Source organism: Idiotropiscis lumnitzeri, chromosome 7 (assembly GCF_059441095.1).
Source record: "Idiotropiscis lumnitzeri isolate Australia: NSW breed Sydney's pygmy pipehorse chromosome 7, RoL_Ilum_1.0, whole genome shotgun sequence".
In the NCBI taxonomy this organism is placed as follows: domain Eukaryota; kingdom Metazoa; phylum Chordata; class Actinopteri; order Syngnathiformes; family Syngnathidae; genus Idiotropiscis; species Idiotropiscis lumnitzeri.
In genome coordinates this window covers 20772745-20799020 of record NC_142397.1, presented here as the reverse complement: position 1 = coordinate 20799020, position 26276 = coordinate 20772745, and the positions used below count along the sequence as shown (strand labels likewise).

Genomic DNA, 26276 nt, shown 5'->3' with positions numbered 1-26276 from the left:
CGGTTTGTCTTTGTTCAACGTACGGCTGGAAATGCCTACCTTATAATTGTTTGTGCTTTTAAGTTCTTATACTTAATCATCATCTTATTGACTGCATTGTATAGTTCAAAATGTTTGGGTCATAACACAAACAAAACAAATTGAATGTTTTCTTTTGTATAAGCACATTTACATTTAAAAAAAAAATTAGTATAAGGGCAGACCGGGCAAAGAAATATCAGTGTCCAAAGGCTGAGGCATTACTAAAACTATTAAATCCTGATGCCAACTAATGAACTCCAAAAGAGAACTTAATAGCAAACAGAATACTACAGTTAAAAAGATATTAGAAATCATCAATTGATACAACCACAATAACAAACATTTGGTGTTTCCATGCACATTTCAATCAACACTGCATCATTCAAAAAATTGGCGTTGCAGAGGAGGAGGCAATCATTTTCTATCAGTCTTATGCACCCACATATTGGATCATTTGAACGTCAGTATTCTATATAGTTTGTATTATATGTGTGTTCTTTATGATGAAGAAACAAAAGAAAATTTGTGGCCAGCATGCCAGGGCACACAGAATATAGAGCAATTACCTGCCCCTGTGTTCTGCCCACAAGCCATGTAGCTGCCACCTCTTCCATGGGTTCCCCTACCTGAGCCACGTGTTGCTGCTAGTGACGTTGTCACTGATCCATACGCTGTCGCTGGAAAGCCTGGGAAAACATGAATGCGGCAGTCATCTATTTGTGAAAATAAAACAGCTGTGGAGGCACAATATCTTGTTAGCTGTCAAACTACATCTTGCAAGCAAGCATAAAACAACTGAGCAAAGACTACAAAGAGGAGCCAACCACTTGGTTTCTTCTATACTTGTACTATTTCTATATTCACATGGCTTGGGACTTACTGGGCTAACCAGGGGCCTCTGGTATTGTATTCCGTGACATATCATGTGTAAATGTGTATAGATATGAAAATAAAACTGCCCGAATCCTTAAATGTTGAAAAATGGGCAATTTATTCAGCTCATACATCCGTTTCAAAACAAATCAGGTTGTGTCAAGACTACCACTTTTTCCACCTTTCCTTACATTACATGAGTTAAAAAGAAAAAAAAAAAGCACAGAGACGTTTGTAAAGGAGTCACCTTAGATCCCAAACTGCATGAATTATTCCACATAAAATTATGTAGCCAAATCTTTACCCCTCCCTGGGCCCTCACCTGATCGTGGCGGATGGGGTTGTGTTTCTCAGTGATCCTAGGAGCGACGTTGACTGGGGCTTTATGCCCCTGGCAATTCATCCATGACATACAGTTCTTAGTTTACAGTACCAGAAAAAGTATGACTCAACCAACGACCCCTGATAATGAGAATAATAATTTGGACGTTGTTTTCCCTCCCCAGGGGGTGGCTCACTAGAGCCACCCACTGGAGCCAGGTCTGAAGGTGGGGCTTGATGGTGAGCGCCTCTTGACGAGGCCTACAGCCATGGGGCCCTGCTGGACGAGTCCTTACAGTTGTTTGTGCCGAGGCACCAAACAGCAGTTCATAGTCCCTTCATTTTTTGTGTACAAGTACGGATGTAAAAGACTCAGCGTGAAATCATGCACGTGAAAGAAAAATGTATCTATAGCAGACAGCGGGACATCCAGAGACTTGATTTGAAACATTATTTTTACTAATGTGTTTTAAGAGTAAGTAAGTCGTAAGCCCGTCACACTTTTCTCTTTTAAAATAATAACTGGCATTCGTGTGAAACCGGCTAGTTACTTTTGAGGGTTTCACTTAACCTCTTGAAATACAGTTAAAGAATTGTATTTGTTTGTTTTTAACAGGTGAAAAAAGTAGGATACATTCAATGTAATTCTCGAAGGTTTTTGCATCTTGACATTGGAGCTTTACTAAATTGCCTCAACAGATTAGTATATTGTAATGAGTAAGGTCCAGTGCTTTGTGGACCCTCTGTGAGATGCTGAGCAGCCAGGAAAATGTTACGCTGCATTAAACCTATGTCAGTGACTCATTGTTGGTGAAAAGCTAAAGTCAATGTCCTGAATTTAGATGAAAGGGAATTTTCTTTGCCACGGTACTTATCTCCTCCTTAAAAGGTTTTTGGTATCAGAGGCTGACGCAAAGGTCAAACAAGATTTGAATATTGTCGCTGAATTTGTTTAACAGTACGATAGGCAGACTATATTTCATACTGTATATTCCATGCTATTTTAATGAATCATGCTAAGTGAATATGTGTGTGCCTAAGGATGAGCATTTGAAGGAAGTGACTTAATCAACAATTGAATAATAATGTAATAGTAATAATGAGTAATAAATTATCCTATTAAATTAAATTGACAGGCGTGCCTCGCTTGCCTAGTGAAATTGATCAACCATCAGCACTGACAACTACAGTCATGGTGACAGAAATCCCTTCCACTTTCTAACCCAGAATACTGTCTACTTAGACTAGTAACACACACTACGCATAACACACACTAACCATAATTAGTAAATAGAACAGCTGGGCACGACCCTTTTTTGCGTCAGGCACGCGCCCTCCGGCCGTATTTTGGGTGGCCTCGACCCTGCAGCCTTATTCATAAAAATTGGCAAGTAAGTACGCACAGTTAGTAGTATTGTGTTGCGAGTATTGTGTCAAGCTTGTGTGTGACGTGTGGGTGAGGAATGCGCATGCGTGAGGAAGAGGGCAGTAAAGTGAAGAGGTGCGTGTATGCTGGTATGATGAGCGAGAAGTGTTTTGAGTGAGGGAATTAAAAAAAGTATAGCAGCAAAAGGAGAAAATGTATGAAAATAAAGCGAGGCTAGAGTGCAACCATTGTCTTCCTGTGGCGTGTCATTCGACCTGAGCCAGCCGCGATCCCAGAGGCAACTCCAGCCTTGGAGAAGGACCTCTCCTGCTTGCCCCGACCATGGTCAAGGGACTGAAGCAGGAACGGACAACAGGTGCTTTTGACGCGTTCAGAGGCAATTTTTGAGATGAACTTTTGGCTGCCTCGCGCACCAGGGCCGATTTGTGGACCGGACTAAAACCCACCTCAGGCCTTGCTTTATTAAACCCTTTTTATTTTTTTCATTTGTCACTATATATATATATATATATATATATATATATATTAGTGATATATTAGTGGTGGTCATAGATTATATTTTAATCTAGATGAATCTCACTCCAATCCTGGAGTTAATCTAGATTAATCTAGATTAAAATGGTTCATTTAAATTTTCACAACAGCAGCATGAGTTACCAAAATGATGAAATTTGCTGACAAAAAATAAGTCCTTTACTAAGATAAACACTGATAAAGATAGGTTAAGAATATATTTGAACAGCCTAATTAACAATATAAAACAGATCTGTCTCACGAGGCGACGAGACCAGTCTATTTTTCCAGGACAGTCTTTACTTTTCCTTCTTCCACCAATCACAAAGGCAGACCATCTTGTTGACATTGTCCGGTGACAAACTAGATCACCTCTTCTGTTCAATGTGCCCTGCTAAGGAGAACAATCTCTCACATGGGACAGTTGTCGCAGGAGTTCCCAAGTATTTTTGCGCAATGTGGGCCATCTTTCCATAGACAGCAGTGTGCTCTGACCACCACTTCAATGGACACTGATCCAAGGTGGCACAGGGCTCAGTCTTGTACCGCTCCACTGTATTGTCGACTGGTGTCTCCTCATCTGAGTCTGTGTCTGATCCCACCAGAAGAAGGGCGTTTTTTTTTCTTAGGTGGCTAAAGGTACTCCCTGGGTGGCTGTGAAGCAGCTTCCTCACTCACAAACTCACTCAGTTTTGCCCACACTCGCCCCCTCTCTGCTCTGGGCAGGCACTTGAGGTCTTTAAATCGTGGATCTAGCACAGTTGCCACTTTCAGCCATTCCAGGTTTGTTTTCTCCCTCCACTGTTTGAGTTCCTGTGTGAAGGCAGTCTTAAATCTCAGAATGTATGCAGGATCATCATCTGATATCTTCATTGCTTGCTGGAGGTGGCACAAGGCTGGTAAAACCACTGAGCAAGACACATATTTTTCCCCACTAAGGAGCTCAGTGATGTACCTGCATGGCTGCAGAAGGTTTCCATCTTTTCCATCTTCTCATATTCAGCATTTGTTGGGAGGGACATATTGTGATGATGCTGAGACAGTGTTGCATGCAGTGGATCTCTATTACGTCTGACGCGCTTGATCATTTCAAGAGTGCAATTCCACCACGTGGGAACATCTTGCACGAGTGGCTCCTGGGCTTGTCCAAGGGAAGCTTGCTGAGCATTCAACTCATCTGAGTTGGCTGGACCGTGTTTGAAATGTCCCGCCACTTTGCGACACTTGGCTAGTATACCATTGAAACCACCTTCTGGAAGGGACATGACAATGTACAAGATGTGTGATGCAGGCAAATCCTCAAAGGGTAGTATCCTTCCTGCAGCTACCATGTTTGGAGCGCTGTCTGTTCCAACTGTGGTGATTTTGTCAGCAATCCCCCACTGATTAACAATGTCAAGAAACTGCCTTGCACATGCCTCAGCAAAATGACGCTCCTCTGTTTTTGACACACCGAGGACAGAGCACATTAGAATACATTTGCTAGGCACCTCTCTTTAATCAACAGGCAGCATTTTTTCTTACATTGTCTCCTTCTGGACTGCAAATTTCAAAATCTGAAGTACGTTTATTAAATTTAAGCAAAATATATAATTTTCTTGAAATTAATCAAATTTCACTCATAACACTGCCAAAAGAAAATGTTTTTGTTAAAAGGCCTGAAAATAGGGAAAGGGCTTTTTTCAAGGGCAGATTTCCACATGTTTCAAGAAAATAATTGAGAAATATTTTTTTTTTAAATGGCAATAGAACAAACATATTTTCTAATTTCTGCAATAAATTTTCTTGACTTAAGTACATTTGTCATGGTAGTTATTGCCAGTGAAATTGCTTAAATCCCCAGCAGTATAAGAAATCTTTGGTAATTTTTGCTAAATAATTAGAATTAAAGAATTTCACCTTTAGCAATGTGCAGTCGTCCCTTCTTTCTATACTTACAATACTTGCCCATCTCCCTAACTCCTTCTGTTTATCTTTAACAAACGCACACATTATATTCTCACACTCTTTCAGACAAACGCATATGCTCACCCTCTCATTCACGCACACACAATCAAACTTCCCCCCAATACACCGGCCCCTTTTCATGTTACTTATCCATATATATATATATATATATATATATATATATATATATACACACACATATATATATATATATATATATATATATATATATATATATATATACTCTGGCAAGGCTGTTTCCCTTGTGGAATATATATATACGTTAATTAAAAAAAGAGTAAATGGTTGCAAAACAACTGTATGAATGAATGCTTTGCAGATATTTAATGAGTAGCATATTTTCCATTAAAAAACAGAACTAAATTCTGATAGTTTTAGACACCGTAAAAGCAGAAAGTGGCCACAAAAAAAGCATTGTATTGTACTGTATTAACATTAAGTTCCCGAACACACGCACGCAATTTTTGATGCCTCCCATCAAGGCTAATAATTTATTTCATGCTGGTATTTTTGAGAGCAGTGAGGCCTGGCAAAGATCTAATTGGTGCTACCGTCCACCCTTTCCCCCAAAATAGACAGCCCGCTGTTGACAGACTCTGAGAAAATACAGGCTTGTTTACTCTAGTGAAAGTGCATCAGCCTGCAACCTCTCTGCCCTGTGTGCAGCATCACAGGCAGTACAACTACCGTACATCATGCATCAGGGGGAAGCTGTCAATAGAAGAAATGGTGTGGTGTGTTCTCCAATTTTGAGAAAAATGCAGTGCAATGTAGAGCAGCCATGAGCAACTGGACCTCCATGGGTGTCATGTGAATCAAAACACGGTTTGTGGTCCAAACTCAGTTTTCACTTAGTGAGGTGTGTGAATATGAATGGTTGACTGTGATTGACAAAGACTGCTCAGACAGGCTCAAGCTTGTCATAACAAACAACAGGGTAAGCATCCGAGGAAAAGGATGGATGCGATGTGCTGTCTTGAAATTCTATATGAAGCACAGCCCAAGTAATACTGACATCGTTATAAAATATATTTTGAAGGAAAGGCAGTTTTAAAGAAACATAGCATTTTTAATGATCACTAAGTGTATAAAATAAACCTTCACGACTGACATTAGACATGATGAGATGATGAGACTTAAGACATGCTTGGTGTGATGCATATGAGCCGCGTCAGAAATCTGTCTCAATCTCGGAATGCGGTCAGAGTCCGCCAATTTTTATGAATAAGGATCCGGAGGACTGACCGTCAAAAGGGTCAAATCAATTACTGTGATTGGATGGTAGGGTCCAAATCTCTATTTTCAAATTGATTTGTGTGTATGATATTTTTATTTATAAAAATGAGAGAATCTCTCAACTAAATCATAAAAATCAATTCTTGATTTTCTCAGCCCCCACACATGTCAATCCCACCCCCCCATAGCCTCGGGAGAGAAAAAATCCTGGTGCTGCGCCTGGTCCGTAAAAAAAGGTGAAAGAGTCAATTTCTTGTCCTATTATCAAACATCGGAAAAATGCGTACGCTGTCAAAATGCGAATAATGCCGCTAAACACTTTATTTACAGTCAAGTGTATAGGAGTGTGTGTTAGGAGAGACTGTGGGGCAGTAGGCAGTCTGGAAAACCGGTGTTCTGACAAAATGTCCTACCTGTACAAATCGTCCTACCATAGGCTGATTTGACAGCCTCATGTGTCAAAATGTCGTACCCATGCGAAACCTCCTACCAGAGGCTAATTTGTCAGCAAAGTACTATCGTGAACTTTCAGATTGATTTGTTTCCAAGCATATGGGTAGAACAAAAAAAATCCCTTAGTAAAATATACGTAGTCGCAAGCAGGTCGGACGTCCTGACAGTTTTTAATTTATATATGTATAGGCATAGATATTTTTACGAACAACTTTTACTGGCAAATTCAAACGAGTGTGGCATACATACACTGTGTGAGTAATGTGCGCAACAGAAACACACATCAGTTTTGAGATTTTTATTTTGAGGCAAAAATTCAAATAACATTCAATGAAAATAAAAATATTAAGTACTCCCCACTTTTAATCAAACAAACGACAGGTAGGACAAACTTCCCACAAAATCATTGTGTGCATGCATGGCATGGTAGGACGTCTCGATGGGTAGGAAGGAATTTCAGAACACCGAGCGATTTCCTGGTGAGCCAGGCTGCTGTATACACCGGCCAGGGCATGCACATTATTTTCCTCCAGCCCGTGGATCCATTTTGAAATCAGCAAAATCAATCTAGTTTCCTTCTCATACAAATATAATAATAACTGTCATGGTCTGTGTTTGTTGTTTTTGGTTTTAGTATTTTGTTTAATCTTTTTCCTTGTGTTCCTTTTGTGTCTCTCGTTAAAGCTTATTGTGTCCACCTGTGCTTGTCGTCCTAGTCTTGACCAATCAGCTCCATCCAACCCTTTCTGTCTTGTCCAGGTGTTCCTTGTCTCGGCAATTTGTTTGTGTACAGTTCCCTGGTTCCTTTCAGTCCTTGTTGATTCATTGTCTCTTGTCAAGTGCCTGTAGTCTGTTCCTCGGCGTGTTTCAGTTTTCATAGCCATTTAGTTCATTTTCAGTCAAGTCCTTGTGTTTTGTTGATCCCTGTTATTTTGTACTTTGGTATTTTGTTCGCGCCTCTCACTGGCTATTAAGCCTGGTCTGTGATGCACATAAGAAGTAGTGGTAATCCGGACCATTCCTGATGCAAACAGTTTTGTGGGTAATTCAGTGTTAAATTATTCATACTAGTCAAGGAAAGCAAAATATTTTGGATAAAGGTTAAGTAAAAACAAAAATAAGTGTTTGTTTGAATTACTTGAACGTACTTAAACAATTGCCTTGGTGCAAGGCATGTTGAGAGAGTGGTACAGACCGCTGGATTTTCCCTCAAAATAATTGTTTGCAAAGTGGTCTGTGTGTCATCTGTGATGTGCTGGAGCAGCTCATTGGTAATAAACAGCTGAAGGAAGTCCGATGTTTGCTGCAACATCCAGTGGTCCAGTGGTCGCTGTGAAAGTGATGTCTTTTGGCTGGCGTTCCAAACACTTCGAGATCCACGCCCTGTAATTTACAGAAATATAAACAATTGCACATATGGGATATTTTATTGCTGAAGTATAAATATTTTTATTCACCTTTCTTTGCACCAGCAATTCAATGAGCTCTTTTGCTGCTAATTTGTAGAAATAAGTACAATTACCACACAATTGTTGCAATACATTTATATTTTCACATTTCTTTCTCTCTCTCTCGCTCTCTTTCCCTCTCTGTGTCTTTCCTCTCTGTCTCTCTCTTACCATGTACACACATAAATACACACATGCTGCTTAGATGTATTTCTCCTCATTCCTCTAACTTACTGAAAAAATCAAATGAGCAGCAACGGTTTTAGCAGATTTCCTGACGGAACCAAATGTAATTTCTTTATGCACACAGCCTCTAATGACGATACACAAGTCCGCCTATCGAGTGTATGCGTCCTGCTGCACATCCATCCATTTTCAATACCGCTTGTCCTCACTAGGGTCGCGGGGGGTGCTGGAGCCTATCCCAGCTATCTTCGGGCAGTAGGCGGGGGACACCCTGAACTGGTTGCCAGCCAATTGCAGGGCACACAGAGACGAACAACCAGCCGCGCTCACACTCATACCTAGGGGCAATTTAGAGTGTCAATCGGCCTGCCATGCATGTTTTTGGAATGTGGGAGTAAACCGGAGTACCCGGAGGAAACCCACGCAGGCACGGGGAGAACTTGCAAACTCCACACAGGATGGCCGGAGCCGGGATTGAACCCACGACCGATGCTGTCTCTCACTGTGAGGCCATCGTGCTAACCAGTCGGCTACAGTGCTATCTACTGCACATGTATGTGACATATTTCATCTACATGTACAGGACGCATGATCTGTACAATAATAGTATGACTGGCCACTTCATAATATAGTAGGGCATATTAATGTACATAAAAGGGACTGATAAGGGCATGAGTGGTGACAAAGCTTTGAATAGGAACTTGCAAGCTATTTAGTACTGACCTACTTGTTCAGGTGTCTCCGGTGATAATTCTCTGCTGCTTTCACTCACGTTAGATATTCTTCTGACAAATCGGGGTCCAAATCCGGCTTGTATTGGTCGACTTTGCTGAGTGAAAACTCCGGCGAAGTGATCCGTGCCCCCCTGTGGGGCACGCGGCACATCTTTGAGATGGCTGCTTGCGTTCATGAGGACAGAGTGTCAACCTCTCATCAAAAGCAACTCTGTCCAGTTTGTCATGAGTACTGGAAGATTTATTTATTATTATTTTTTTAATACCCTCATGGGTAAAATGTATTGAATTTCCATCGCTAATGTGCGATGTCTAGTACTCTCTTGTTTGCTCACTCGTCCATAACCCGACTCCTCTTCCGTTACATTCTTCTTCTGTAGTGTGATTCTGGTGGATCTCTTACAACTCTGCCACCTCCTGGACAATTTTTACATGATTTACAACGCAGACAAGGCTCTTTCTCTGTCATAGGTTGCGTCAGACCCTTCAGCATACTATCACGTAAAAAAACAAGGACGCACAAGTAAGTCTTGGGGAATGAAAGAGTTACTATATGCAACCATCATTAGTTAGAACGCACCCTATGGTGTTAGTACACTACACGATATGTTCTATTCATTTTGCAAATGACGCAATTCCCCGATTGATTGATGGGATAATCGACTCCAAAACCACAAACTCTCAGACTGAGTGTATTTCACCAGGAAAACCTTTGTCACTGGTTAATCAAAAAACAAGAAACACCTGTATAAAAGAACTACAAATGAAACAGATCAAAGGTAAGAGAAGGTCGTGAGGTGAGAGAACGTACCTGGAAATTGATAACTGTAACTTGGAGAAAGAACACTGTATCCTCTGCCATAAGTTGCTACAATATTGGGATCACCTGAATAAGAGAAAAAATATCTAGAAGTAAAATTGTGGCACAATTTAAATACTGTATACATCATGGCTGTGATAAAAGAACCAACGATTTCAAATATAAATAAGAGACAGACTTTCAATCATCATGGCAGCGTAAAAGATGAAAATCACATGGTATCAGAAATTCTCAGAGAGTGACGGAATCAGGCGTCCCCTTATGTGGAAACAAATCAGTTAAGCATTGAAACATACAGACTGGAGAAACCTGTCACTGCCAGACAAACATGATCAAATAAAGTTATTAAAAACATCCACTGAAAAGCACAGACCATTGAGTAAGATCAAAATACATTAGGAGGATTGCTCATTAAAGGAGAATATACAGTATCATTATAATAATTGCTGTCAGCAGACATTGTGATACCAAGGTTACGCTTACTTTAACCAATGGGGTGACCAAGCCTTTTACATGCAATTTGGACATTTGGACATGTGTGTTGTTTTGTGTTAAGTGAATGAGTAATGTTGTCAAAGTGTAGGCGTTACATCAGCAGCCCCGTAATCTGAACCAGAGCAGTGTTCTGTTACAGGACTTTTGTGCTTGTCATGGATTGTCCATAATGAATACCATGCTTGTCCATATGTGCACCAGGACACCCTAGGCCGCAGTTCGATGATCGGCTCAGATTTGTGGCCACATATTTTGGATAGTCGGGTGAAGAGAGGCGCGGAGCTGTCAACTGATCACCACCTGGTGGTGAGTTGGCTCCGATGATGGTGATGACCCAAACGTATTGTGAGGGTTTGCTGGGAATGTCCGGCAGAATCCCCTGTCAGAAAGTGTTTCAACTCCCACCTCCTGCAGAACTTTGCCATGTCCCGGGGTGGCAGAGGACATTGAGTCAGAGTGGACCATATTTTGTCTCCATTGTTGAGGCAGTCGATCGAAGCTGTGGCCGGAAGCTGGTTGGTGCCTGTTGTTGTGGCGGCAACCCTCGAACCCGCTGGTGGACACTGGCGGACTGAAGGAGGAGTCCTATCTGACCTTTTAGCCCTGTAGGACTTAGGAGGCAGCTGACAGGTACCGACTGGCCAAGCGGAATACGGCTTCGGTGGTTGTTGAAGCAAAAACTTGGGCGTGGGAGGAGTTCAGTGAGGCCATGGAAAACGACTTCCAGATGGAAATTCTGGTCCACCATCCAGCGTCTCAGGAGAGGGAAGCTGTACACCATTAACACTGTTTATAGTGGAGATGGGTTGATGCTGACCTCAACTTGGGACGTTGTTAGTTCGAAGACCACCTCAATTCCACCAACATGGCTTCCAGTGAGGAAGCAGAGCCTGAAGACTCCGAGGTGCACTCACCTATCTCTGGCGTTGAAGTAACCAATGTGTTTAACAAGCTCCTCTGTGGCCAAGCCCCGAGGGTGGATGAGATCTGCCCAGAGTTCCTAAATGCTCTGGATGTTGTGGGGCTGTGATGGCTCTACAGCATTGTGTGGATATCGTTGGCAGTGTCTCTGGATTGGCAGTTCTGGGTGGTGGTCCGTCTTTTTAAGAAGGGGAACCGAAGGGTGTGTTCCAATTACAGAGGAACCACAGTCATCAGCCTCCCTGATAAGGTGTATTCAGGGGTGCTGGAGAGGAGGGTCTGTCGGGAGGTTGAATCTCAGATTCAGGAGGAGCAGTGTGGTTCCAAGTCAGGGAAGAGATTTTTTTGTTTGCTATGTTTATTTCAAATATAGATACTGCCCCAAGTGGAGGAGTTCAAGTATCTTGGGATCTTGATCAGGAGTGAAAGGAGGATGGAGCAAGAGATCGACAGGTGGATCGGTAAAGCATCTGCTATGATGCGGACCCTGTACTGGTCTGTCGTGGTGAAGAAGGATCTGAGCCAGAAGGAGAAGCTCTCGGTTTACCAGTCGATTTACGTTTCTGCCCTCACCTACGATCACGATCTGTGGGTTGTGACCAAAAGAACAGGATCTCGGTTACATGCGGCCAAAATGAGTTTACTCCTTAGGGTTTTCTGGGCTCTCGCTTGGAGATAGGGTGAGAAACTCGGCCAGCCGAGAAGGACTCAGTTGAGCCACTGCTTCACCCCTTTGAGAGGAGCCAAATGAGGTTGCTCGAGTATCTGATTAGGATGCCTCCTGGATGCCTTCCAGGTGAGGTGTTCTAAGCATGTCCCACCGACAGGAGGCTTTGAAGACAACTCATGACACTTTGGAGAGACTATAGTCTCCCCTGGCTGGCCTGGGAACCCCTTGGGATCCCTCTGGAAGAGCTAGAAGACGTGGCTGGGGAGAGGGAAGTCTGGGCTTCAATGCTGAAGCTGCAGCCTCAGCAACCCGACCCCGGTTAAGCGGCAAATAATGGATGGATGGATGTTTAGTGCATTTTAAAATGGAAAAAACTACACTATGCTGACTTGCAATGATACTATAACACTGTAAAGAATCTGTAAAAAAATACAAAAAGACTTGTAAACAGTCTTCTTGGGCACAATCATTTTTTTATGTAGAAGGGAGAGAAATTTTATGAGTAAAATTAGGAAAATGCACTGCGCAAAAGTAGACTAAAATAAAAACTTTAAAAAAAATTGTTTTTTGACCATTTTGATTTCTTTACAGTCTGTACAATATCTTGAATAAAGTTACATTGTATTGTATGGCATTTAAATTCTGATGTGATTGATAATTTCTAACAGTCGATAACGTTATTTATTGTATTTATTGTAAAAATACATACATAAATACATTTCGAGATTTGTTCAGTGAAATTTTAAATAAAGTCTGACGGCTGATGATCTGAAAATTATAGTGACTGACATTTTGCATCAATTGTTCATGAAAATTTGAGTAAAATGTACTTTGCAGGGCAGCACGGTGGACGACTGGTTAGCACGAGGGCCTGACAATGAAGAGATTGTGGGTTTGATTCCGGCTCCAGCCTTCCTGTGCGGAGTTTGCATGTTCTCCCCGTGCCTGCGTGGGTTTCCTCCGGGTACTCCGGTTTCATCCCACATTCCAAACACATGCATGGTAGGTTGACTGAACACTTTAAATTGCTCCTTGGTATGAGTGTGAGCATGAATGGTTGTTCGTCTAAGTGTGCCCTGCGATTGGCCGGCAACTAGTTCTGGGTGTACACCGCCTACTGCCCGAAGATCGCCGGGATAGGCTCCAGCACCCCCCACAACCCTAGTGAGGAGAAGCGGTACAGATAATGGATGGATGTACTTTGCATAATAATTTTAAACACAGTATATTGAGCGCACTGTCGAGCCCTTTTTTAACGCAAACGTCCTAGATTCATAGTTAGACCCATTGCAACGCCCTAACAATGAAAATGCTTGATCAAAATGGGACACTTGAACCCGCATTGTTACTATCCAGCCTAACAGTCCCTGACGCGCTGAAACATATGATGTCCATATTTCAAATTCATATTTCTTTCACAAATGTTCAATTCAGAAAGGTTGAAAATATGTGTGACTTTGCCAAACAGATTTCAACATTTTTCCTTAACTCGTGAAATGGCAAATTGTTAATGCTGGGGAACGAGAAAGTTTAAATACATGCCCAAAACACATGCATGTATGTATGCCACATGAAACTGAACGTTTTACTTACTCAGCAAGCCCATACCAATCATGAAGGCATCCATTGTATATGGCAGACTTCTGGCTCGACCCCATGTCCCAGGTGGGTACATTACTTCTTTTGGTTGGGCTTTTTTGCATTCTACCTGAAAAGCATATGCAATTAGGGATCATGGCACTGTAAAAAAATGAAATGGAATATAACAGCTTTGCAAAGTAAAATTCCCCAAAATATTTATCTCGCAAGTTCTCAAAACCTCTGACAGTTCACATTACATGTATTACTGGATAAAAAATGTGTTGCTGAAATGTTCAACTTGAATAAAATATGCCAACTACAAATTGGCAAAAGAAGTCTTCATTTGCAATGTTAGAAACCCTGCCTTAGGGGTGACCAGCAAAAGGGAGACATTGAACAGTAAGAAGTTAAAGAGAAGTTTGAAAAACTAAATTGATCAACTTTTGTCCACCACTTGATCCACAGCAGGGATTTTGAACTACAGAGGCTTGCAAAAGTATTTGTCTCCCTTAAAGGAATTATACAGACATTTTTCACTAACAAGTTCAGTTCACATAATTTTACTCCTGGAACTGAAATTAGCCATCATTTTCTTATTTATCCATTCATTTTGGAGAAATTAGGAAAAAAGTGACAATTTCAAAAACGTTCACTTTTAATGAAGAATATAGGCACGCCCCCCTTCGCTCTCTCAATGTCTTGGTGGGAGTCACGAAAAGGACCAATTACAAACTTTCCATTGGAAGTTTTTGTACTTCCATTGCTTATAACGTCCAAAAACGGTAATCAATTGGCACCAAAATTCATGTGGACATCCCTACCTTTGACCACTTCAAGATAAAAGGTTAGAAGTGAGAGCTACATCTGTGTAGGATGGGAGGACGTACACACTGCTTCTTTGCTGATCACGGTGAGGACGTGCACGGCATAAAGCACCAATTGGGATATTTCCAGAGACTGAAGTGGGAATGAGTAGACTGTCATGACCCGTGTCGGTCATGTCAGGGTTTTTGTTTGTTGTTTTTCACCTCCCATGCCATGTGCTTGTGTTTGTTTTGTCAGCTGAGTAGGGGCGTTTCCCCTCAGCACTCCGTCCCCACCAGCCACGTACCTGTTCCCCGTTAGCCTCGCACACCTGACTCCCATCTGCGCTCCTAATCAATGGACTATTTAAACACCTCACTCCGTCGGTGCATTGCTCCCGCTACGCCCGCGATACGCGATTGCCCCATTCACGGACATCACCACCCTGGCCTTGTCTGCTCCATTTGGACTGTCACGACCGCTTCCTGATCTCGTTCACGCTCATGTTCTCGCTCTCGCTCTCGCTCCCGCTCATGTCCCTGGTTTTTGTCACTGTCTTTATTCCTCGGCTTTTGTTCTCTTTAGTCACGTTTAGTTCGTCTTCGTCATTTTTGCACCCAGCCACGTTTGTTTGCCCCAGTACCTTGTTTGCCTTTTGGTTTTGTTTTGTTAAATAAATTCCCTTTAAGTTACCCTTATCCCTACTTCCTCGTATTTTGGGTCCCCCTCCTCTTCGCCGAAAGGCGAACCCTGACATAGACATGTACATTTTTTTGGGTGAGGATTGCCCCCAGTGAAAGACCAAGACCGAAATTAACTTAACCAACCGTATTTCGAGTCATAAACCTATTTTAAGAATACCCGCGTCAGGTTTTTTTTTTTTTGGACGCAATTGGGTTATTTAAAGAGACTGAAGTAGGAAAGAGTTGATGTGTATATTCATTTGGATTAGGATTGGCCTCAGTTAAAGACCAAGTGCAAAGTGAACTTAACCAACCGTATTTCGAGTCATAAATCTATTTTAAGAATACCCACGTTATTTAATTTTTTTTGTGACACAAACCTCCTAGATATCATCATAGTTAGATCATAGACCCATAGCAACACCCTAACATTGAAAATTCTTTTGTTCTTCGATCTCTGGTATTCATCGGGAATTACATCATTGACAGACGACGAGTTGCCAGTCGCCATTGTACTGCACTGTTGATTGTCCGGTGAGCTGCTCAACTACCATTGTTGTTGTGTTCTGCAAAATGTCACGGTGCTGTGTGACAATGCATTGTTCTCATTCTGAGAAGTATCTGTTTGAGAGGCCAAAACAAAAAAATACGGCACTTAAATGGACTGTCGCGGGTTCCTTTTCGACCTCCTCCAAAACAAATGGCGTAGCCAGAATATGTGCAACAGTGATGTTTATTGTGCAGCCCTTCCAAAGTGCAACACAGTGAAAAGTCCCCCAAAAGTCCAAAAACCCAAAAAGTGACAATATAGTAATTTCCAAAAATAAGGGTGTCTATCTATATATTTACAAAACCACTGAATGGAGTTCAACCATAACTACCATATCAGCTACTTTACAAAATGCGTCACTGTCTTGCTCTCTAGTACTACCTTCACTGCAGCACCTCTCAATCTCTCTTCCCTCTCTTTCCAAACAACTTACTTTATATAAGATTCACCCCTCCCCTTGGGCATCAGCTGACATAATTGACGCGCAAAACAAACATATTTAAGGAACGCGGAAGCTCCCCCGCTGTTTGGTCTTCCTCTATGTCGTGGCTGTTGTCTGCCGCGTCTCGTGACTGGTGAGTTGTTCAATTGAACATGCGCGCGTGTATGTGTCCATGTATGCTTCCATTCATAATAAAACTACCAAGTGTGCACCCTCGGTCGCTCTATTAAAACTGTGACTGACGTGGTATTGAAGTGGTGCCAGGTGGGTGCGTATGTATTTCACGGGATGAAATTGAATGCGTCAGTATGGGAATGTGCGGTGCAGGCGTGTGCGCAATTGCGCTTCCGGGACCATGCTGTGCTGTGCTGTCCTTATTGACGGAGCTGCTCCGTCACATGCTGTCCTTATTGACGGAGCTGCTCCGTCACATGGACCAATTTCGTCCTGCCAAAGAGAGGGAATTTCAAACCAGTGTTGCTATTTTCTCAACCATTTTGCTTAAGATAAAGGGTTCGCAAAAAGCTAAGTTTGATTACAATTCATTTTGAAAAGCGTGTGGCATGTTGTGTGTATTGTGACAGCTTGTGCATGACTGATGGTTGTGATGTATGTATGCGGCGTATGCATGTGCTGAAGAAGAACAGGGAGAGAGGAGGTGAAAGGGCGAGAGCGAGAGAGGATCATATGTGTGTGTGAACCAGGAGTCAAGGAGACCATGCGTGCGAGTGTGTGTATATATATCTTCAATACCTTACCAATGACAATGTAGGAAACCAATCCACTATAACGTCTGCTTTGTACTTGCAGAATAAATTGACCTAATCTCTCCATGCGTCACGACAGAGCATCGAATTTAAAACAATAATGAAAAAACTACTAATTCCAGCCTATATATATAAAAATTCTTCCAGCCTTGGTGAGTCTAGTCTCCACTCCATGTCCAGTCTTCTGACAAATTGTCCTACCCGTGCATATTGTCCTACCAGTAGCTGATTTGACAGTCGCACATTATACAATATTTTTATACAATAACACAATATTAGCCAGCATCTGGCTCTTCCATGTATGGTCCAACAAACATAATTCCAACAAGCTCCTCTTTCTCCAGCTCTTCAAATACCTGAATCCCCCTCAGAAACGTTTGAGATTTTGCTTTGTGAGTCAGTTTCTGACTGGCTAAGAGACTTTCTATAAAAAAATGAAAAGTCTGGCGAGAGAAATTATTCGCCCCCCCCAGAATACTTTTGTAGAACCACCTCTTGCTACGATTACTGCTGCAAGTGTTTTAGGGTCTAGTAGATTGGATGGAGCTCTTCTTCTACGCCGTTTTACAGTGTTCTTCGACTGTTTGAAAATTCAAGGGAACGGAAGCAAGTGCTCCATCTCAGCCGACTACACTTTAAAATGTAAGAATAAATTATTGTATGTAATATTAAAACATCACTGATGTGAAATACTGGGAAACCATGGTTGAGTATTTAGATCCATATGTGACGGTTCGGGTTGGGGAGGAGGGCCTGGCAGTCTCTGATTATTTGCAGGTTCGCGATCCTTCCAGCCAGGCTCTCCTCCGGAGAAAGTGGGCGTCGGCTCCGGCGCACCTGCGGCTCGTTGTCTGCAATCAACGGGCAGCATAAGAACCAGCCACGCCAGGAGCTCGACGCCGGATTATCTCGTCATCTCTTGTGGTACTGGCCCATGTCACGTCACGCTTCTCGATCGCCCGATTCCTTGTGCCCTCGGGCTTGTCTGACCTCCGTGCTCTCTGTTTCCCCGTCCAGCCGACCCGAGCCCGTCCGGACCCGCTCCGCCCGCAACCGCTCCCGAGTTCCTGCCCGGAGCTCATCCCGCCAGCGCTCTCCGCAACACGCCGTGCCCGGGCTTCCGCCGCGCCGCGTCTTCCGCACCTCCGCCTGCCCGACCGCACCTCCCGGTGCACCCCGCTCCGACGTCTGCTCGTCCGCACCTCCCGGTGCCCACCGCTCCGACGCCTGCCCGTCAGCACCTCCCGGTGCACGCCGCCCCGACGCCTGCCCGTCAGCACCTCCCGGTGCTCACCGCTCCGACGCCTGCCTTGCGGTGCTTCCCTCCGGGCTTGCCGCCCTTCCTCATTCCCCAATAAACCCTGTCTCAAACACTCCTGTCGCTCTTGGGTCCTCCTTCCCTCTCACCCGGTTCGCGCAACCACGACAGAATAATCCGGCCAAGCCAATGGACCCAGCGACCCCGAACTCCCTGGGAGAAGCGCTCGCCCACCAGGACAGCTTGCTCGAGCGCCATGAGAGGATGCTGCAGGAGTTCCCGGGCTCCTTCCACGCCATCCATCGCCAGCTCACGCACCTCTCGAATCAGGTGGGCTCGCTCGCTTCTCTCTCCAACCTCCCCAGTTACGCGGCCCCGGCCGCCCTACGCAATAAACAGCTGGACACGTTCTCCACCAAACACGAGAGTCATTATCAGTCAGCCTTGCCGTCTCGTTGCCGCGCAGCCCCTCAGATGGGATGCCGACACAATGCTGGTGTGAGCAAGTCACTAATCAACAAACGATGTGCGGTCACGGTGTTACATCAAAACTAAAACTATCACCCCAAATCAACTGAATAGCATAAGAGTGTAGGCCCAGCAAAAGTCCGCCTCCCAGCCTACCATACAATACCTTAGTTTACATGCATGCACACTAAAACAGAAGATAGCATGGCTAGCGTGGCTAGCTGTTTTTAAAAAGGCAACAGGAGCAAAACTGAGTTTGGTTGTATTTTATTGAACTATTTAACAATGTACTCACATTATTATTAATCAGTCATCATCCTCAAATCCATCAAAATCGTCTTCTGTATCAGAAATAAACAGCTGGGCATGTTCTCCCACAAACACGCCAGGTTCCCTCACGTCATTGTCAGATTCCCCGTGTCGCTGCTGCGTGCGGCTCCTCATGATGCCGGCTTTTGCGAAAGCCCTAACAACAGAGCTTGCAGACACGTTTGCCCATATAGGGGCATTGGAACTGCTTTGCACTGGGGGCGTGCCTTTGCGTTGTCATTCACGCCCATCTCCCCTCTTACGTCCGCCTGCTGTCGTTAGCCACGCCTGCCTTCTCTCTATATAAGCAGTGTGCAGGCAGTTAATGTTCGCAGTCAGCCCAGGGGTGCACTTGGTCCACTTGGTCCACATAATGGGCTTTCCGCCTCAAAAGGCGCCCTGGCTTTTTTGGACGAGTTTCAGGACTTTAAAGTGCGCCTTATGGCTGCGAAAATACAGTATTCAAAATGCGCTAATTAAGTGGTACCCGCGAACCTTTTCGTCATACCTCAAGTGCCCTCGGAACTCAAATGTGTTGATGATTCACCAAATGTATGGAACAGTTTATTAAATGAATATATATATGCATTATACATTGTCCATTCTCTTTTCTTGATAGCTACTGCAGCCACATTTCCTGCTGTGGACAAGATAATGCTGTTCTCAAATGCACCAATCATGTAACTGGAGGACTAAAATGATCAATTACTGATATGAACTAATAAGATATGAATCACTATCCATATTAAGATGATGAAACTCAATTAAAAGATGATGGACTTATGTAGTGAAGTACATAAATCTGAATGTTATCAATAAAACCAGGATTTCTGACACATGTCAGCATCTTTTTATCATCCTTTATTTTTGCATGAATTTTTATTCATTGTGTGTAAACATGTTGTTTTTTTCTTTTTTTGTTTCTTTTCATATAAAAAAATGCAAGTAGCCAGGGAGCGGAGAAGGGTTAGCCGGAAAGTCTCGTGCTCAGACTTGGCCCTGGTATAACATCATGGATGGATTGTTGGGACATTGGGAGTATATCACCCCCCCGTCCTAATCGCCTCCATTCCTGAGGACAGACCAGGGCCAAGTCAGGCCTGATTGGTGCAGGAGGAGGAGGAGGAAGATCAGCAAGACCCGCAGGAGGAAAAAGAGAGAGAAAGTGAAGGAGCACCGAGTGGGAGAAAGAGAAAGCAAAAGGAGGATGAGTTGGTCAGCCCCTATAAATTAGACAAAGTGATGCGGAGAGAAATGGAGGGACAAAGGTTGGATGAGGAGAGAAGGGCAACAGAGAGAAGGGAGACATTTGAATGTTTTTTTGGTTTGATGGAAAAAATAATTTATCAAAATAAAAATACAATACAATACAACTTTATTTATGTAGCGTATTTCTCAACAGCTGGAGCTGTAACAACGTGCTTTCCATATAGTGGAATAAATAAATTAATAAAGAAAATAAATATAAATAGCGTGAAATTAGAACACAAGTTAAAACACAAACAATAGATACCAGAAGAACAGGCGAACAGCAACAGTCTCATGTTGAGTCGAAAGTCGAAAGCTAAAGAAATAAAATGGGTTTTAAAAGTGGACAGAGAGGGGGCTTGCCTAACACTTAATGGAAGCTCATTCCATAGGTAGGGACCGGTGTTCAGAAATTCCTTCCTACCCATCAAAACATCTTCCCAATGCCTAGTGCGCATGAGCACAATGCCGACAGTGATTTTGTGAGAGGTTTTGAGCTTTTTGTCCTACCTGTCGTTTGTTCGATTAAAAGTGGGGAGTACTTAATATTTTTATTTTTATTGAGTCTTATTTGAATTTTCCATTGCCTCAAAATACACTGATGTGTGTTAAGCACATTGCTCACGTATATATATGCCACACTCGTTTGCTATCGCCAGTAAAAGTTGTTTGTAAACATATCTATGCATATACATATATAAATTAAACTGTCGGGACGTCCAACCTGCTTGTTTCTACATGTATTTTACAAAAATATTTTTTTAACTATACCTATATGCATGCAAATAAGACGATCTGAAAGCACACAGTAGTACTTTGCTGACAAATTAGCCTCTGGTAGGAAGTTTCGCACGGGTAGGACATTTTGACAGATCAGGCCGTCAAAACAGCCTCCGGTAGGACGATTCGTACGGGTAGGACATTTTGGCAGAACACCGGCAACAGAAAAGGCACGATCCCCCCTGAGGTTACGCTTAATCGTTGGCACCTCCAGCAGCATGTGGGCCTCAGACCTGAGGCAGCCGGAAGGTGCGTAGGGGTGGAGAAGCTCGGAGAGGTACGCTGGGGCGAGGCCATTTAAAGATTTGAAGATAAACAGAAGTATCTTAAAGCGAACTCTACTGAGTGAAGAGAGGCTAAGATTGGGGCTATGTGGTCCGTATTCCAAAATCCAGTTAAAATACGAGCAGCAGCATTTTGCACTAGTTGGGGGCGCTTGAGGGAGGAATGGCTGACTCCAAAGTAAAGTTCTTTACGGGGAAAGGTTAGGCTTCACTTTAGCCAGCTGCCTATGATGACAGAAGCTGGCTCAAACAACAGCACACACACAGAATGTTTGGTGTTTCTTAAGACTGAAATAACTAAAAGTAAACAAAAAAGAGGGTGCTTCCAAACCACAAGACAGTTGAACTAGTTACTATATTTTAACAGTTTAGATCACAAGTTTTCACTTGTATTTGTCCATGTCACGTCTTTAGAACACCTTCTTCAAACAAAAGTGAAAGAAGGGCTGCTCTCAGCACAAGTTTGTAAAAAAAACACTATTACAATATGAAGAAGACGCCACCGTGTCTGTTTTGGTTACAAAATGTTACTTTAATGAGACATTCCGGGACAAACAAGATGTGTAACTTAAGTACAAACTCAGTACATCATTACTTACATTAAAATAACAGAAAAAATATTAAAAATAAAAGTATTTGCTAGTTCATAACTGTTGTAGGATAAAACTGAGTGTGTTTTTGGTGGCATATTTGACGGGCTGATAGCCCAAATACCATTGTACAGTTACAAGTGTTTAAATACCTAAAGATGCTCATGGTCCTCTGGTACCTCCTCCAAAACAGACACCTGAGCAGACAGCAAGTCCCTCCACAGCGCTCCAGCGACGGTGTCAGCCGCCTCTTCCCCGTCAGCCTCTGAGGCCATGGGGTCTCCCACCCCAAGGCAGATGGGAAGGACGGCACAGGCAGTGATGACCTAAAAGTAATAAAAAGCTGTATATTAGCTGTATTTGATAGTTATTGCACTGAAAAGATTTGATCCTGAGGAAAGTGCAACATATTAAAGTAGAAACTCCATCACTTATGTGTGGTACAAAGGTTCGGCGCACCTCCAGGGCGTGGAAAAAGATGGCCTGGAATCTCACCTTCATCAGTTCAAAGGCACGCTCAATAATAGAGCGTGCCTCGGAATGATAAATGTTGAAGCGCTGGACCAACACACCCTGCACCGGCTGCTTGTAAGGAGTGATAAGGAGGGGTGGTCGCTGGAGGCACGAGTACCCTTCATCTGCCAAGATGAAGTGCCCTGGAGGAGGATACAGCCCACTTTGGTAAAGGGGGCTATGCCGAAGGTCCCTGGAGTTGTGGACTGATCCAGGCCAGCCCACGTAAATGTCAAGAAAGCAGCACCGATGGTCACACACCACTTAAATAATTATGCTGCTGAAAAGCTTGCGGTTGACCATCATGGCAACTTGGAGGCTTCATTCGGACATGAAAAGCATCTATTGCTCCAGCAATGCTTCTAAATGCCTCGCTATCCCTTCAAATCTCCGGGTCACTGCCTGTAGGTCTCCTTCAGTGTTGGGGGACTGGATGATGTAGTCGACGGTGGGCCGCTGCGGCCCAAAGGCGCGTGACACCATCCATTATTAGATGCCCCACTCGCCAGCCAGAAGAGAAAGACCAGGACCTCAATCTTGGCAGTTCAGCAACATAACTTGAATGAGTCGCTGCTCAGGCGAAAGTCTAGTTGGCGATCTTTTCCATTGAAGAAACGGTCCAGCACTGGCACACCCAGGTTGATCCTGCAGTCTGGACATCTTGGCTGTTTTTTTTTTGTTTTTTTTTTTTAAAAACATGAAAGCAAATCAATATTTTCATTTGCTTGGATTATTCTTACAGTATCACTAACTTAATTCTTGCCGTAATTCTTTAGTGGTATTATAGTGTTTTTGCCATATGTAAAAGTACGTATTCGTCACATAAACTAATCACTAGCAATAAAGCCATCACAATCATCTAAATTTACAAGTATTCTTTTGAAATAAAGACAATTATTTCATATTCATTCAATATTCGTTCTATTATGAACTAACAAATTTACTATTAAAGTTATGTTTTTGAGGTCTTACTGGCTATATTTTTAGTTCATCAATAACAATCACTTTATTCCTCTATTGCCTGTAAATGTTCGGAACAATGTGAAAATGCTGATAGACCTAGTTGGAACTTACTTCATTCGTTGGCAACTCTCTGATGAGAAAGTCTGGCTCTCCAATTCCTCATGAACAAAATGTAAGTAGACTATAAAGTGAAATAAAATGAAGACAAGTTTGGTTTCCGGACTTCAAAATAAAGGCTATAGCAGCCTTAATTCTAAATACAAAAACATTTATTGTTCAACAGATGCCTTCTGTCTGGTGCTTGTCGCAGAATAACCACCGTAAACACGAAACAACTGCGTAGAAGAATGGAGCAATGTATGGGCATAAAGAAGCGACCTTCGCTTGGGGGCCGTCTCCTTGGAAACAAAGACCGGATTTCAAGGCAGGATTCGAAGGCCTCATGTGGCAGCGTGAATTTGGACACCACGCACGGTCGTGTCGCGCCGAAAGTGACGTCACGTGGCCGAAAAAGCGGCCTTTGGAGGATGTATATAAATATATATATATATATATATATATATATATATATATATGACATTCATGTTTAACACAATCTAGTTAACATGCTGGTGTGGCCCTCTGCAACAATTTCAGTTTTTCCACATGGCAACTTTATAGAATTAACCTCCCACCGATGGCTTGTAATATGAAATGATATGAGACCGCTAGTGGATTTTGCACAGCTAATGGCATCTGTCTGGTACACAGACCGCTTTCACGTATTTTGACGGACCATTGAAGACACCACCGAGATGACCTTCCCGTCATCGGTGCTCCTGCATTTGACATCCGCCGCCACCGCTCAGGTCTAGCATCCATTGACCTGTTTCCGTGAGCACCAGAAAAGTCAAGTCAGCCAGTTTTTCATACTATACAATTGCAAAATAAAAGTGTTACAAGTAAAACTGTACAATTTAATGCACAACATTAATGCCTTAGGAATGGTGAGGAATTTGCATTTTAACATGGCCAAAAACTCCAACTCCAAGCCTTTAATACCTTTTTTCCTTGTAAAAATTGTCACTTATATCAGTCACTCATGCACTTGATTTATCATGTTAATTGTGTTCTGTCAATTTGCACCCTGTTATGTTCTGTTCATCGGACATCCTCTGGAAAGTAATGCAATTATAATAAAGCAAATGAGGTTTGGCGCATGTGACATATCTCACCATTTTTTACACCATGCTGCATCCGTATGCACGCATTCAAAATCAAACGTTAGTTGATCAGAAAACTAGAGATAAATTTGAATAAAAATTCACAAATGATTTCACAATGCAAAATGTCAGATTCAATGTCATGAACAAAATTTCAATACCAAATGCCTGCTCAGAATGGTTTACACTTACTTGCATAAAACTAACTACAGAAGCATAACAAGCAAACAAACAAGCGCAAAGGATTATTGGCTGCCCTCTCCCCTCACTGTCGGACGTCTACACCGCCCGGTGCCTCAGAAGGGCTCTCAACATCGTCAAAGACAATACCCACCCGAACTCACACCTGTTCGACCTGATGCCCTCTGGCAGGCGCTACAGGTGCATCAAATCAAGGACCAATAGACTGAGAAACAGTTTCTTACCAAGAGCCATCTCCATTCTAAACTCTCACACACACACAACCACCCTTACCTTGCAGAACAGCAACGTGATGTGTTTTTATATACCATATTCAGTATTATTTTCCGTTGCACTAACTATTCTCTTATTTATCTAATTTATATATTTATCTGAATTATTGTTGTATTGCACTGGAGAGGGGAGCTCTCTAATCTCGTTGCACACTTGAGTACAATGACAATAAAGGGATTTCTGATTCTGATTCTGATTCTGCGAGGGACCAATTTGTTGACACGCCAGATAACACACACATCTTAAATCTTTGAGGATCCCACTCACCATTTTATTATTTATTTCGTGAAAATGGATGTCACAGACTTGCTCCGCCAAATCTTCATTTTCAAAGGTTACAAATCCAAAACCTGTATAGAGAGACACAGGGGTAGGTAGCAAGAGAAAACAAGGCGTGGGTGAGCAAGGGGTCAAATACATCAATAAAGCAGGACATCTATGGAATGCCCATTTTAAATTATGCCATGATGACATTTGGCATACGTTAACCAAAACAACAAATCCTGGATTCACGTTTGAATAAAAATGGTAAATGTACACATTTGTTAGTTTATGACATGATTTAGTCCTTTCTTCTGTCTGTACTTTGTTGGACATTCAACAATACTGAAAAGACCTTTGCAGCACAGTAGTACTCAAGAAATAAGTACTACTTAATAATTCTGTACTTAAGTACTTCATGCATTCAGGAAAGGGATTTTATCTGACTCTGAGTGCCACAATAACTAAAAAAGCTTTTATGCAAAAATCTAAATGCCTTCACACAAACGACAAGTACACTGCTAGAATTTTCTTTAACTACGTACTCTATGTCAGGGACCCGATTAATGTGTGCATGTAAACATTCTGGCATACTCGTCTTGTGGCACTTCAGTCTTTTTACAGAAGGTATCCTTTGGCTACACTGTATCTTTGTGCATAAATCAAAGGGAAAATATTTTCAAGAAACCAAAAAGTAACCCCAGTTCCCAAGCCATTAGGGATGTCTTCTGCTCAAACCATTATGTAATAGTCATTTGGCATTGTGATGGTATTGTTATATACATCAGCAAAATCCATTTCATCTGACATGTAATAGAGCCGATTGTTAAGCATTAGTGCGAATACTCTGATGGGAGTGTTTAAGCAGAACCGAATAAATGTCAGTGAACAAGGCAAAAGGAGAAACTGGTTTTCCATCCTGACTTACTGCTTTGTTATAGCTCCAGCTGTTGTGAAATGCGCTATAAAAATGAAATTGTATTGCATTGTCCTGCTTTTCTGCCCATCAAATGGAATACACTTTTAAAAAGTCAAGATTCAAGTTCATTTTCA

At 42.6% G+C, this 26276-nt stretch overlaps 1 protein-coding gene across 4 annotated transcripts in view; it reads right to left on the bottom strand.

The window, feature by feature from the left end:
- Positions 1–26276, bottom strand: part of LOC148333989 (RNA-binding protein Musashi homolog 2-like) — a 127668-nt gene that overhangs the window by 12860 nt on the left and 88532 nt on the right. For 2 of the 4 annotated variants that reach the window (XM_088300025.1, XM_088300024.1), the window contains exons 8-11: positions 25230–25312; positions 13640–13754; positions 9952–10026; positions 588–707 (exon numbers count right to left, since the gene is read on the bottom strand). In XM_088300025.1, coding sequence (XP_088156151.1) covers positions 588–707; positions 9952–10026; positions 13640–13754; positions 25230–25312 — 393 coding nt within the window. The remainder of the gene's footprint in view (positions 1–587; positions 708–9951; positions 10027–13639; positions 13755–25229; positions 25313–26276) is intronic. The other 2 variants (XM_088300027.1, XM_088300026.1) reach the window with 1 other exon arrangement.